Here is a 16,004-nt window from a genome sequence, read left to right as displayed (position 1 = left end):
ACTTGCCCACGCAAAGAAGGCATTTTTACTATTTCCCAACGTTGTACAGACATCTTCCTTTGCCATTACATTCTCATTCAAACAACTCTAGAACCAGATTATAAAAGTCTGCTATAACTATACAAGTCAGATCAGGTTCCAACCAAAACTTAATAGTACCTAATAAAAACTCAATCAAGTAGCCCAAAACACAGAATTAGTTCTACACCAACACTAACAGAAATCTTAATACATACACAATAGAAACCAAACATACCTTGCAAAATAAAACATGGAAAAATACCCTCAACTCACATATCAGTGAACATTCACTTCTGTTAAACATTTAGTAACAAAATATATCCAGCAAGATCTGTCTTCATCACTCCCACATTAGAATCTATAGAATAACTCTGATAGCTCATATTCTGATCTAGTTTGATCACCTAAAGGCCTAAGAATCCATATTTACCCATGACTATGAGTGTATTTATAAAATATATTTGTTTTGAATAAAAATGGAATTAAAATGAATAAGGTATATTATTTTCACATCTTTTCTTTCTGTAGCCTGGGGCAAAGCTTTTCAGGGGAAAAAAAAAAAAAGGAAATCCTTTTACATGAACCCTGACACCTTGTATATCCTTAAGAAGAAAAGAAAACACAGTTGAAAAGTCTGAATTTTTTTGAAGTTTGGGGACAGGGTAGATACAGGAAGATATATTGTCTTTCAAGTATAAAGTGTACAAGCTGCTAAACATAGTTTACTTCTTTACAGGATCATTTAAGATGAACATTCAATAATTATTAATATTTATTTGGGGGACAAGTGGAAAATGAAAGCAAAGTTTTATAAAGATTAATTCAAATGAACATATTTACAATGGAACTAGAACTCCTTGTCTCCCTGGCTAAATAAAAGCCGTCATCTACTGCACCAGTGTGTATTTTCAGGCAAATACAGAAGCAAAACTCATTAGCTCTTTAAAAAATACACACATTTAATGTTGGTCTGTTTTAATCTAAGTAAAGCAATTCCAAAAATACAAACTGAACATCAGAGCCATGTGAACCACCATGATAAAATAAAACAAACATTCACAATAATTACGTCTAAAGACAGTTCAGCTTAATAAATCATCTTCCAAGTATGCTAAAGAAAGAATTACTAAAAATACTGCTGGTGTTCAGTTAGAATTAAAGGACTTTGGGAAAAATGAAATAATATGATACACGTGGAGTGAATAAGGTTACACGGGATTTACATTTTCCATTACCCCTAGATATAAACAAACATTCAAAATCAACACAAACTCTGTGTGTTATTCAAAATATTGCAGCTGCAGGAAAGGCAACTTTAAATTAATAGCTAGGGGAAAATCAAGTTTTGGTGGAGGTAAACAGAAGTGACAGTTCTTAATTTGCACTTTTGTAAAGCTCATTTATACCTGGCCAACCAGGAACCAAATGCAGGACTACGAAGTTCTCTGCTTCTTTTGGCTATAATGTGACAAGAAAAGGTCATCTTTTGAAGATGCTTAAAGAAATAAAGCAACTTTCTTATAAACAGTCAAATAATCAATCAATGGAATAAATAAGTACTAACCCACATTTTTAACCGCTCTGTAATCACTACACTTTACATATTTTTCATTTTGGTGGCAAATTCTCCAAATTTTAGGCTAAAATCCACCAATCACTTTTAAGAGTAAAATGAATAGCCACCAAAATAAGAATATTCTTCTGTTTACTCTTTGGCTAAAAAAGAAAACAAACAAACAAAACAAAACAAAAAGGAACAGAAGACAGCTCTAACACTGGTGCTAAAAGAAACTTGTTTTTCTTTTTTTTTTTTAACACATGTAAAATAAAGTTATCAATTTAAATCTTGGTATGCTGTATAAAAACAAGAGGTAATGTTGTAATAAAACAGCAGTTGTCTCTGCAGGCAACATACTGTTTGTTAACCCTGTGCAATAAAATACTTTGTTCATACTACACTTATTCAACATGACTAACAGTTACTACAGACATTTCAGGAATCTTCACGGGACTCCTATAGACTTACTGTTAAAACTGAGAGACATTTACAATCATAATGTGCCATGAAAACTTGAAAACGTTACTTCTAGTAGGAGATAATATTCATACTATTTGAATTTGTTTTAGGTACTGAACAGCTGAGTTACAAGGACTGAAAGTGAAAAGCATTCGAAAAAGCCCATGAACACTGTTGTTCACACCCTTCTTCAGAACACACTAAACTTGTCTGACACATTTCTCTTCATACATAGCAAGCAACAGCACCCAATAAAAGCCTGAGAAGAAATGCTGCTGTGTAAATACTGCAACTATTCCTGAAAAAAGAATTATGGGATATATACTCCAAAGCTGCCCATTCCCATAATTTGTATTGCATAGGTCACATAATCAATCACACACATATATATACACACGTGTGTATATATATGCACATGCAAAGAATATATTAAGACGACAATGAAGTCTAGTCACAGAGCAATTTACAGGCTCAATATATTTTTTACACTTTGAAAGAAAATTTCAATATTTTACAGTCTTTTAGTAGGCATTATATACACTGCACTTTATGAATTCTAAAAGGTATTGAAATAAATTTTTTCCAACATTTTGGTAACAAAACAGACAATGTTTCTCCAAATACTTGTGCTATCTATCTACATGATAAGTTTGCTCTGATAACCACTAACCACAAAAACTGACTCAATGGAATAATTAGAAAAATTATCTAACACCATGCATCGGTTTGAATCATTTTTAATATCCTATCCTAGAAACATTCTACAAATCTTAAGATTTAAAAAATTAAGTCTCTGTTCTGATTTTTAAAAGATATCTTTTTATGACAATATCCATAACATTGACAAGTACATGTTAAGGCTAGTATTATCTCCTTAAGTGACTTTTTTTTTACCTTTTTTTTTTTTAAGAAAGATAGTAAAAGCCAGACTCCTTTAGGGCTTTGAACTGTACCTACAGAAAATGAGAGTGCAGTGAACATAATGTTCAGTCCTACAGTCAGGATGCAGTTGCTCCTTCCCATTCCACAAGATACTGCACCTTTCCATCAAGTGTCACCCGACGAGCCAATACTCGGTATTTTTCACCACATGCTATTCTACCTGCAGCACCAAAATAACTGGTAATGGAGTTTTTTAGATGATTGAGTTGTAACTCCTGATCTGCTAAGTTATTCAAAATCTCTGTGTTGAGTTCATCAAATTGGTAATCTTCTTTGCCTTCATCATCCTTTACAATTTCTGAGTTCTGAGTCTGGAGTGCTCTTCTTGGAAGACGACCCCTTCTCCTCCGTAAATGTGGTATTGCAGCAGGCCAAGATCTTCCTGTACGAGTTCTTTTTCTGGAGTCAGATAATCTATAGAACAAACAAGGCCACAATTGTCTACACTTGCTGACATAAAAATCAGCCAAATCAAAACAACAAATGCTATATAAAATGGATTATCACTCGCCTTCATTAAATTCAATCACCTTCTTGAGGCTGACCTTTGAAGAGCTTTTCTTCCTTAACTATGTACTATTAAGCTTAAAAGAATCAGAGGAAATTTTTGATTTATGAGGCCAACGAGGCAAATTCTTACCAAGAGGATTTGTAAGTCAGGTCTTGTCAACGTTTTTATCATTAAAAAGAAGACAGTTCATTCATTCATTCATTTATTCATTCAATTCAAGAAACATTTAATAAGCACCTACTACATACAAGACACCTTTCCATGTGCTTAAACAGATGGCAGAACTAGTATAAAGATTCTCTTCGTTACTAATTCTAGGCCTACTGTTAAGTAAGAAATAAGCCTAAACTAGATGTCAGGGTACCTTGGGTACTAAGGTATGATATGATATGATATCGGCCAAATTTAAATCTCTTATCCTCTGTGTTCTCTTAAGTGAAGAGATTAAGTGAAGGGGTTGAACTAGACAATCTTTGAGTTCAGAAATATAATGATTTTATAAAATAAAGTCAAAATATAGCATAACAGGGGCTTCCCTGGTGGCACAGTGGTTGAGGGTCCGCCTGCTGATGCAGGGGATGCGGGTTCGTGCCCGGTCCGGGGGGATCCCGCATGCCGCGGAGTGGCTGGGCCCGTGAGCCATGGCCGCTGGGCCTGAGCATCTGGAGCCTGTGCTTTGTGGCGGGAGAGGCCACAGCGGTGAGAGGTCCTCGTATCGCCAAAAAAAAATTTAAAAAATAAAATAAAATAAAATAAAATATAGCATAACAGCTAAATTCAAAGATTTTATAATCATACTGCCAAAGTTAAAATCCCAGCTCTGTATACTTGCTAATAAACATGCCATCTTGGGCTTATTACAAAAACCTCCTAAGTCTCAGTTTTCTTATCTATAAAATGGGAACAACTCAAAAGATTGTTTTAAGAATTAAATAAGACGATGTACCAAAAAAAAACGTATGTAAGCTTAACACAATGCTTGGCAAGAGGCAAAAAAAAAAAAAAAAAAGCTCACATTATTATTATTCACAATTCATCCTTTAAATACTTAGAATTTTATATGATTTACAAGAGGAGTTTTTGAATTGTGAACAAAAATTAAACAAGAGGAAGTATAAAACCTAGAAGCTCATAGCTCTGGCCCCAAGTAAACTAAACTTTTCTTACCTGATACATCAAACTTCAGGAAAATGTTGCCCTTCTGAAGAGTTAGGTTAAATAAAATATTAGAGGGGAAGTCTACTATTGATAAAAATCCTGAGTTTAAAATCCTTTTATTAATAAAAGGATCTGTGTTCCTGATTCCAACTTATTAAAAAAAATATCCACACTTGTATATTAGAAGCATAAAAAGGTCTCACAGAAAACAGCACACCTATAAACACCAGGATACCTCTTCTCTGTGTACATAGCAAAATTCCTGACAAATGTGAAAATTTTAATGTCTGTGCTCTGAAAAGCAAAAATATTCAGATGCATATCAACAACCTAAGGAATCAACATATAGATTGCTTCTCAAAAGCTGAAAGACAAACTTATGTCACTTTCAATTGCTAAAAATTTATTTAATAACCACTTTACAAAGAAAAAGTCTACAGGAAAATTAGTCAAGGATAAGAACATAAAATATCTACCCATAATGCCTGGAAATACTAGACGAGGTAGTTTCTTTTGCACTGGAAGCACCCGTGAAATCCACATCTGAGGTATTGGATGAATGTGCAGTTCCCTCAGTTCTCCTGAGACAAAAGAATTTAAATGGTATAACGACTATATTACATAACAGTAGAAATATTAATTTCCCCCCCAAAAGAAAATTCCTAAGGTAGAAGAAAATAACTTTCTATTTACCCTATAGAACAAGGTAAATCCAAAGTAGGATTCTCTGAAATTGATTCCTTATCCTGGAAAATAAAAAAACACACCTAAAGCATGGTTTCTAAAGTAAAGATATTAGTTTCTCAGTAATTTCAAGTAGACTTCCTCTCTGAGAACATATGCCAATATATCCTCTTACCAAAGGTGGCTCAGCAGTCTTCTGAATCATTTTTCTTGTATATGGGCCAGGTGGACGACCTACAGACTTTTTCTTTCCTTTTTTTTCTATGCCATTGCTTACTTCCCTGAAACATAAAACCATTTATGTATTTAACCTCTGCACAAAGAAAACAAAAAGACAATGGACAATATACACTATCATAGCTCTACTTATGTGATAATTAGATTATACTTATATTTTGACATTAATGGTAATATAAAAACAACAAAGTTAAATCTACAAGTTTAGTCAAGTTCATAGATAATACATTCTAATTTAAATACTTCTTAAGAGATATTTATATACAAAAGGTTTAAGAAAAAAGTTCTCTAATACAATTCTGAAAAATACATACCACCTAAAATTTTTTTTAAAAAACACAAAATGAAACAAAAAAATGCTACTATATTAGATGGAAGATTCAAAAACTCCTTAAAGTTCAATTATTTCATTTAGGTTGTTACTATGTAGGTACTTGGGGGATGTTTCAAGAATTTACTATACTAAAAGTGATTACAGATTTAGTAGTTAACCTCATGGAGCCAGGAAGTATATCTATGTTAAAACAGAGTAGGTATAAACAGGGACATCCTGTGGGTTCCTAAATGATGCTAATCAGAAAGAGAATGAAGCCCGGGGTGGGAGAATGTAAAGGAAGAAGGAATCCTTCATACTGGGCAGGGGAGTCATTCAAGGACAAAATTAGAAAGATCAAGAAAACCATTTTTGAGACACAAAGGCAAATATCAAGCAATAGGAAGGGGAAAAAAGCAATAGGTCAAGAACATCTCTAATTAATAGAAGGGAAGAATGGCAAATATCAATACGCAGAACATCCATTTCATTTATGCAACAAACATCTCCATATAAAGGGGATACTAACAATAGGAATACAAAGACATTCCCTGTGCTAAGGGTTCACAATATAGTTTGAAGGTGACAAATGTGTATACAAGCAGGATAATAAAATGGTTTAAGTGCTATAAGAACATTACCCAGGAACATTCAACTTAAAAACAAGGTAAAGGAACAATATTATATAATAGGCTAGAAAGAGGTGACTGGAAAAAACTAGGAAAGACTATCCCTCCACACACCAAACTAAGGTTGGGGAAAATAAAAGTGGAAATACAAGGAAGGAGAAAGTAGAGAAGCATAACTAGAACTATAATCAAAAGTTTCAAGGATAAGATGGATGGGGTATACATTTTTTTGTTTTTGTTTTTTGGAAAGATGATCACCATTAACATTTATAAAGGACCCCTGGACTAAAGAAAGTACACTTTAGTCCAATTCATACATAGGTCCCAGAAGAAACTGAGAATACCTTTAGAGAAAGTTAAACCATTACCTGGCGGCATCAAAAGAAAACCTTATAGCTACCACAGACAAAGTGTCCTATCAAAATCATGATAGGAATGAGAAAGATTGTGGAAATCTTTTTTCTAATTCATAATATAAGCAATTGTTAGCAAAAGATTAATGATAAAATTTGAAAGTGATACATGCCGCGGAGCGGCTGGGCCCGTGAGCCATGGCCGCTGGGTCTGCGCGTCCGGAGCCTGTGCTCTGCAACGGGAGAGGCCACGACAGTGAGAGGCCCGCGTACCGCAAAAAAAAAAAAAAAAAAAAAAAAAAAATTGAAAGTGATAGGAATAAGTATTCTTTCCTTAAGAAAAAACAAACCCTTAAAGTAGTATCTACTTAATTACCAACTCAAACGGATATAAAGCACTGTCAACCCTCTGTAATTACATTTTCTTATTCTCCAAGATTATCTCATAGCTTGTATTTGCTCCTTAAATTTCCCTCTCAGCTATCTTTCCCTCATCATTTCACTGAGAAAACAGAAGTTACCAAGCAATAACTTTAGTCATCTTCCAAATGCTAAATCTAAAACAGAACCAGCATTTGTACCCATCTTTGCCTTTTACACCCCATTTCAACAGAAGGGTGTAAGTCCTCCTATCAAAGGCTACTCCCACATTTAGGCTCTAAATCCTGTCCCTTTTGGCTCCTCAAAGACTTTACAATATCTTCAGTTTCCTCCCCCTCTCCTATACCACTCTCTTCTCCACTGACACACAAAAACAAGTTACAATTATCTTCTATCTATTAAAAAAAAAAACATCAATTGATTCAGCTTCTGTTCCCTTTACAGTACAGTAAAACTACTTCTGAGAGCTGATGATACATACCCTTTTCCACTTTCTTCCTTCTCTTTCAGAATTTTTAAAGATTATTTCCTTTTTTTCCCCTTTTCCTTTATCATCATCATCATCATCATTTTGAATCCACCCATGTCCCTTATTGTAGGAAAAGCCCAGTTTTGACACGTAAATTGGGCAGTGCTGGATTCGATCACACTGACCCACTCCCATCTGACTTCTACCTTTACCACTCAAGCAGACTTGTTTTTGTCAAGGTCACTAATAACAGAATGTTATCTAATCCAATGAACATTTTTCTCTCATCTTAACCTGCCTCTCTGCAACAACATTCAGTAGTTTAATACACCCACATCTTTCTTGAAATACTCTCCTTCACTTGGTTTTCATGACATCAAACTTTCCTGGTTTCCTCCTATTTCACTGATTGCTTTCTGCTAGTCTCCTTCATTTACTTCACTTCTTTCAAAACTCTAAAAGATAGCAGGACATTATTCTGGGCCACATTCTCTTCTCTTCCCCTCTCTCTCTATTCTCATGGCTTTATAAATCAGCTTCAAAATTTATTATCATGTGTCCTGACCTCTCCTGAGCTCCTGATTTACACACCCAACGGCCTATATCTAACATCATCACCACTTAGATATTCCTCATAAGAATCTCAAACTCAATGAGTATGAAACAGAAGAATGCTTTATTCACCTTGCCAAAATCTGTTCTTCCAGATCTTGGTAAGTTACACCATCCACTAGTTGCTCAAGCCAGATATCTGGGCATTGTGTAACTTAATTTCTCCCTTCCTTTCAGAAATTTAATTCATTAGCAAAGCCAGCAAATTCTGCCTCCAGTGGAGATCTTGAATCTATTTTCTGTTTGACTGCTACCACCTACACCTACATAAGCAACCATTATTTATCTCTCACCTAGAAAAGTGAACGAGTCAATTTTTTCTTGCTTCTATTCTTACCTCTACTGATATCTGTTTTCCAAACAGCACCCAAAGAAGTATTTTTAAAGGATAATTCAATCTGCATACATCTTTAAATAGCTTCCCATTATTCTCAGAAAACAACCCAAACTCCTTATGAGACCTACAAAACTCTGTATGACCAAGCCCTACCCAACGTTTCTAGCACCTGATGCTATTCTCTAGCCCTCAATCACACCTCAGTAGCCTTCTGTGAGTTCCTAGAACATGCCTCACAGCTTCACACTTACTTTTGCTACCTGAAATATTCTTCCCTTTGTTCTTCACATTGTTAGGTCATGCTCATTCTTTAAGTTTCAGCTTAAATACCATCTTAAATAGGCCTTCCTTAAGCCTCCTTCTTAAAGTAGACCCCTACATCTCTATCCATCCCAGTACAGTCTAAATCTGTTTGCTATTTCCTAAATGGTACTAGCATGATCTGTAATTATTTTACTTGTTTATCACCTTTCTTCCCCACTATAATGTAAACCCCATCAGGGCAGAAAGAAAGTCTCATTTGTTATTATATCTCCAGCACTTAGACAGTAAGGTGCTTGATAAATGGAATGAATGAACAAACGAATGAGAAATGAACAAACAAATGAACAGGCCAGTACTTAAGCTCTTTGCTAACAAAATCAATAGGGCCTATTCATGGAAAGCCTTAGATCTAAACGTAAATAAATAAACATCTAGCATTAACTCTTTGTACCTTGTCCAAGCAAGAAATTATAAACAGGAAAACAAATCAGGGTCACTACCACTTGTACTTTCAAATATACTAATGAGACTAAATAACACACATTTTTAGTTACAAATAAGCTAACGAGAAAAACTAAGCCACAGATCAACTTTTACCTTGAATCAGATATAGGTTTGGATGCCTTTCTGCCTTTAATTTTAAATTCATGGGAAGTTCCTTCAGGTTCTTTCTCTGCTTTGAAAGCCACATTTGGTGGCACAGGAGGAACACGAATTCGCAACCCAAACAAATGCTTCTTCTTCTTTATTTCTTTCCCAGACATAAACCTAAATTTTTAAAAAAAAGTAACTAAAAGTTTAAAAACTGAACACATATACATGGCAGACCCTAAGTTATAACTTTCAGATATAAAGGCTTTACACATGAAATCTACCCAATACTAGAAAAACTGACTTTTTGCCCCTTGCTTTCTTTGATTCTTATCTGCTCCAGAGCCAGTCCATAGTAGGATATGATGGGGGAGTAGGGAGAGAGGAATAGTATCAGAAGGGAGAAGAACACATGTCCATTTTTCTTTTTAAAATATGGCATCTAACTTTTTAAAGTTAGAACGAAGAACAGAGAGTGGTGTCTTTTTAGTTCCAATATGTTTCTCCGTATTTTTAGTGTCATCTGTCAAAAACATCTCAAACAAGGTTTAGGAAAAGAATAATTCTATTTCGGAGTGGATCTGTGAGGAGAGAAACCCTGGCCAGAAAGTAATCGGTGAAAGCACTGATAAAGAAAATAGGAGACCAATCCTAGAGGCCCAGAAAATAAAAGGAGTGTCTGGTATGTCAGATCTGGAATTGGAAATAACCTGGAGCAGAGAAGTGACATTTCAGTGTGGGCCTGAGTTTCTGAAAAATATGCTCCTTAATCCTTTCCCAAAGTCCTTAGGGTCCTTATTCTAAAACACCCTCTTAGCTCTACTAGAGCATGCCTGGCCATAAAAACCACTACCAAGTGCTTACATTGTTCTTCCACTTTTATATAGGTTTGAGAAAGGGGAGCTCCCATTTCTACCATAACAGGAACAAATGTATTTCAAGCACACTAAGTTGGATTACAGAATTCATTGTCCCATAAAGTATTTTTACAGCACTGTAACTGCTCGTGGCTTTTTGAGCTGGCCTAAAGATCTAGCCACTTGTAATCGTAACATTTTTTAATGAGGAAATGTTGCTAAGTTCAAAAAAAGCAACTTGCTGCAAACAAAAATGTTATAATTCAATAGTTGGTTGGAACCAGCATATACATTTAAAAAATTATTTCTCTTGCATTTTGAAAATATTTTTAAGAGACATAGATATGCTGGTGTAAAAAAAAAGAAGGGAAACATCTATACAAGAATGTATCAAACAATGTAACTTAATTATCAAAAACTTAAATCAAAAACTAATACTACTATTTATCAAAATACTACTAATTATCGAAAACTAATACTACTATTCTCTAAATGATGGCAATAACTAAACTTAAAACCACAGAAGACCTCAATCATTTAAAAACCCACATTCTCTATACTATATCCCCCTATCTTTTGCATATTCCTACCAGCTAGCAAGATTTTATTTTACTTTCAGTAGATTAAATTATAAAAACAAGTCATTATTGAGTATGCTTTTTCAACTGAACTGACCAAATTCCCCTGAGACACTGATAATGCCTCCCATCCACCATTCCCAGAGGACTGATCTTCCCTTCTCCAGCCTTTGAGAATCACTGCTTTACTCTGACTGAAAGAGAAGAGGACATTAAAAGGTTTAAAATGGTATGTACTAACTCTATAATCAATCCCACAATTCTTAATGCCATTATTCCTTATTCTTACTAAATATCTCCCTCATAGGGATACATAAAATAAATCAACTTACATGGTCTTGTAATCATTTAATGCCTCCAGAACATGCTCATATCTTTCAGATTTTGGTGTGTCTGCCAGCTGTGAAGTATCAAGAAACAATTTAATGCACTATAATTTCATCAATTAGTATTACACAGGTGCCAGATAGAGGCAATGTGATACAGAAGAAAAGTGTACTGACTAGTAGTCAGATCTAAATTCTAATTCCAGGTCCTCACTGACAAGCTATGTGACCTAAGGCCATTTAACCTTTCAAAGCTTGTTTTCTCACCTATAAAAAAGGGAGTATAAATCCTTCACTAGTTTCTTTACTAATACTTGTATAGCTCAAATGATATGCCTGCAAGAACTATAAACTGTAAAATACAATAAAAATGGGATTTTATTATTAGTTATCATTAAATTTATTTTAATTCTATAACCTGGGAAAGTAATAATACATTAGAATTACTTTAATATCAACCATAAAAGCTTCTAATAAATATTAACAGGAAAGAATATAAAAAGTAAGGAGAAATATGCCATTTTATTTCCCAATACTTCTAATATTAACGCAAACCAATAATTTCTATAATTTAAAAAAATAATGTAAATTTGGGGATTTTATTTTCATAACAATTATAGATTTTGGTTAGCCCTAAACCCCAAAATGGCTCAGTAATTTTTTTGTCATCACATACCACTTTAAAATCTAAACATTCAATTCTAGAAAATATTCTATTTTGTTCCACAAAGTTTCTTTCAGAGTCATTTCTGCCTTTTCTTCAAAGTTTAAAGACTAGGGCCCAACAGAAAAACAATTAAGTTATAAAAGACCATCCTCAAAGCTACAAAAACTAAAACAAAAAAAAACTTCCAAAATATCACCACTGACTTTCAAAATTACTAGTAATTTTCTTTACCAGTTGAAACTCCCGAAGCTCAGAACTTCTTCAAGTAAAAAGAACAAACAAATCTGTCAAATAGAATATTAGAAATAGAAGAGACTCATAAAATCATCTACTTTTATTTTACAGATTAGTCAACAGATGTAAAGGTTAAATTGCTTAAATTCACACTGCTGGTTAGCTAGAGAGCTAGAACATGAACCCAAGTGACAATTAAGTACCTTCATTGAACATTCACTGAGAGCCCATTCTCAGTGTATTGGGTACTTAAAAAAAAAAAAAAGAGGAAAAGGCAAAGGAAAGGAAAGGAAGGAAGGAAGCTGGTTTGGTGGTCATTCCTCTTAACCCTACCACACCTTCCTATTGTAATTTCTGAAGTGTCCAGTGATAGAAAATTTCTATTAAAGGAGAAATAATGGACTCAGGTTTTACAGTTGGAAAGAGACCCAAGATGTCCATCTAATTCAAGTTTTCATTAATACTTCAATCCCTTTTATAGTACTGAGTCATGCAACCTTGGTTTAAATAGTACCACTAATGAAACCTAATGAAGGAGCTCATTCCATGGGTGAACAAAACCTTCCTTCCTGGATTCCCTTTTTTATAAGACAGTTCTTCAAATATTTGACAATAGCTATCATGGCTAAGTATAAGATTAGATTAAAAATTTTAAGCAGCCTCATCACATGATTATTTCATATTAAGCTTGGCTAAATAATTCCATCCTCTTCCTGGTCCCCCACTGCCACCTCAACTCTAAAATCTTATTAGATGAACTGCTATCAAGCCAAGTATTCCCCATCATACGCTGCTTCTTCCATACTGTTGTTTGCATATTTAAGCCTAAAAGCAAAATTTAACAACTGTTGTTAATTTGATTTTGTTTTCAGCTCAGTGTTTGAGATGGTCTTTTCTCTTGATTCTGTCATCCTTCTTGAATTGAAGATAGAGAAAAAAACAGAACCCTGTGGCTCTCCGTTAGAATCTCCCTCAAGAATATTTCCAAGCCATTGACTGCTTTTGTTACTATTACTCAATTAGTTACAAATCCTTTTAATTTTTATTTTAACCAGTTCACATTTCGATATCTTATGTGAAACTGAGTTATACTATGTCTACACCATGCGCATTAGCATTTGACGTAACAGTGTTGCTAATCATATCAAAAAAGAAACCAGGGTATTTAACGTGGTTTATTCTAATGAATTAATGGCATTTTTTTCTTATTGCCTGTTTTTTTTTTTTTTTTTTTTTTTTGCGGTACGCGGGCCTCTCACTGTTGTGGCCTCTCCTGTTGCGGAGCACAGGCTCCGGACGCGCAGGCCCAGCGGCCATGGCTCACAGGCCTGGCCGCTCCGCAGCATGTGGGATCTTCCCGGACCAGGGCACGAACCCGTGTCCCCTGCATCGGCAGGCGGACTCTCAACCACTGTGCCACCAGGGAAGCCCCCTTATTGCTTTTTAAATCTTCACAAGCCATATGTATGAAAAATCTGCTCTACAATTTTGCTGACATTCAACAACAGTTTCTAATTTCTCAAATCCACTCCTTTTTACTTTTTGAAAATCACAATGAACTCTCTTTTTTCTTTTGGTACTTATTCTCTGTGGGTTCCCAGAAATTTTAACTGTAAGTTGCTTCCGCACTCCAGGACTGTTCTGCATAGGACTGTTTATTTCAACTCGCATAATGCGGTCAAGGGTTCCCTTTCTGTATTTTGAAAACGAAGAGTGCAAATATTATAATGTAAATCAAATAAGCTGTATTAGAAGAGCATCATCGGGCTTCCCTGGTGGCGCAGTGGTTGAGAGTCCGCCTGCCAATGCAGGGGACACGGGTTCGTGCCCCGATGCGGGAAGATCCCACATGCTGCCGAGCGGCTTGGCCCGTGAGCCATGGCTGCTGAGCCTGCGCGTCCAGAGCCTGTGCTCCGCAGCGAGAGAAGCCACAACAGTGAGAGGCCCGCGTACCGCAAAAAAAAAAAAAAAAAAAAAAGAAGAGCATCATGTTCTAGATCTTGCATCTGACCATGAGGTTTATAATATATATCTTCAACAGAATAATCATTTTTGTTCCTCCCTCTACAGACACTAATCTCACACTATGTTTTCACTTTCAGGGTTGTATATTTCTGTACAGATATACATGCTATTATGTATAGTTAAAATTCTTCCCTTCAGTAAAATACATGCCTCAATTACCAATATTTAATTCCACACCACCGAGGCTTAAGTATGCCAAAAGCTTCAGTAATTTGTTTACCAACGTATACACTGCATGCTAATATACAACGCAAGGCCCCAAGTACTGCTTTTAACTAGATTTCTTATAATTTTCACTTAAAATTATTACACCACCTCTACTATACTACATTTTCTCTAGCCAAAACATTGTTTCTTTCATAGTATTTCACTTGAATTTTACCTATGCTTTTCTCCCTACATCCTTCAAGTGAGGCAGCACTCAACACACTGCTCTCCTATCAACCTTTACATGTTTAAAATTTAAGACCACAGTTAACAGAAAAGTGGGTTGTCCTTACAGAACTGAAATTTCAAATCACATTAGGAAGCAAAGACAAACGATAATAGGCAGATTCTAAAAAGTATTAATATCTCATTGTAACTCCCAAAAGCAATCTGATACAACCTCATTCTAAACATCTTATTGTATATAAAAACCTTAAGCAAATTTTATTTGGGATGTCAAATGTTATATTACATAGTTTTACTATCTCAAAGAAAATAATTCAAAACAGCAGTTTCTCAAATAGCTATACTCGGTCTGTGTGATAATCATTAAGGCACCAAGTCTCAAAGATGTTTAACAAGATCACATAAGGAAATGATATAAAATAATCATTGTGTTCTAATATGTTCTAACAATCCTAATAATAATCAAGAAAGAACAAAATATATGATACATAAATGTTAAATTTGCCTTTCAGTATGTAAGGATATAAAGTTGACCCCTGAACAACTGGGGTTTGAACTGCATTGTCCACTTACGTACAGATTTTTTTTCACTAAATACATACTACAGTACCATACCGCGGTTGGTCGGATCTGCAGGTGCAGAACTGCAGACAGGGCAGGGTGCAGAGGGTCAGTGCCTCTAACCCCACGTTCTTCAAGAGTCAACTGTACTCTCTAAAATGTACTCTCTAAAATACACTCTCTAAAATTCTAGAGCAAACGTCTTTGTCATATAATCTATAGTATGTATAGTAAGAACTGATGTTCAAAATGACTTGAGTGTTCCAACGTACTCAACTAACCAATACAATCATACATCCTTTCATTTACCTCACTTTACTGTGCATCACAGATACTGTGTCTTTTTACAAATTGAAGGTTTGTGGCAACCCTGCCTCAAGCAAGTCTATCAGCTCCATTTTTGCAACAGTATTATTTTTAAATTAAGGTATGCACATTGCTTTTTAAAGACAAAATGCTATTGTGCACAACAGACTACAATGTAGTGTAAGTATAACTTTTGTATGCACTGAGAAACCAAAAAATTCGTGATTCTCTGTATTGTGATATTCGTTTTATTGCAGCAGCCTGGAACTGAAACCGTAATATCTCTGAGGTATGCCTGTAATATACTTAGCATACAGCAATTCTAATGTTTTGAGAGTACAGTTGGCCCTCAGTATCCCTGGGTTCCAACTGCAGAAAATCAATCAGATACTAAGGGCCAACTGTACTACAACATTTTATATAAGGGACTTGAGCATCCTCAGATTTTGGTATCTGAAGGGGGTCCTGGAACCAATTCCCTATGGATATCAAGGGATAACTGTAATTAATGTTATTTTATAAAAAGATTTTGAATATA

At 34.9% G+C, this 16,004-nt stretch overlaps 1 protein-coding gene across 7 annotated transcripts in view; it reads right to left on the bottom strand.

The window, feature by feature from the left end:
- Positions 1-667: 667 nt before the first annotated feature.
- The window catches only part of MTF2 (metal response element binding transcription factor 2), an 86,001-nt gene continuing 70,664 nt past the window's right edge, over positions 668-16,004 (bottom strand). For 6 of the 7 annotated variants that reach the window (XM_079927201.1, XM_079927202.1, XM_079927203.1 and 3 more), the window contains 6 exons: positions 11,287-11,354; positions 9,526-9,696; positions 5,509-5,614; positions 5,343-5,395; positions 5,126-5,230; positions 668-3,394 (listed from right to left, as the gene is read on the bottom strand). In XM_079927201.1, the coding sequence (XP_079783327.1) occupies positions 3,037-3,394; positions 5,126-5,230; positions 5,343-5,395; positions 5,509-5,614; positions 9,526-9,696; positions 11,287-11,354 (861 nt within the window). In that variant the 3' untranslated portion in view covers positions 668-3,036. Of the gene's footprint in view, positions 3,395-3,525; positions 3,565-5,125; positions 5,231-5,342; positions 5,396-5,508; positions 5,615-9,525; positions 9,697-11,286; positions 11,355-16,004 lie in introns of all 7 variants that reach the window. The other variant, XM_079927205.1, reaches the window with a different exon arrangement.

Source organism: Stenella coeruleoalba (assembly GCF_951394435.1).
Source record: "Stenella coeruleoalba genome assembly, chromosome: 1".
In the NCBI taxonomy this organism is placed as follows: domain Eukaryota; kingdom Metazoa; phylum Chordata; class Mammalia; order Artiodactyla; family Delphinidae; genus Stenella; species Stenella coeruleoalba.
The sequence above is the reverse complement of the archived record's forward strand: the minus strand, read 5'-3'. Positions and strand labels throughout refer to the sequence as shown.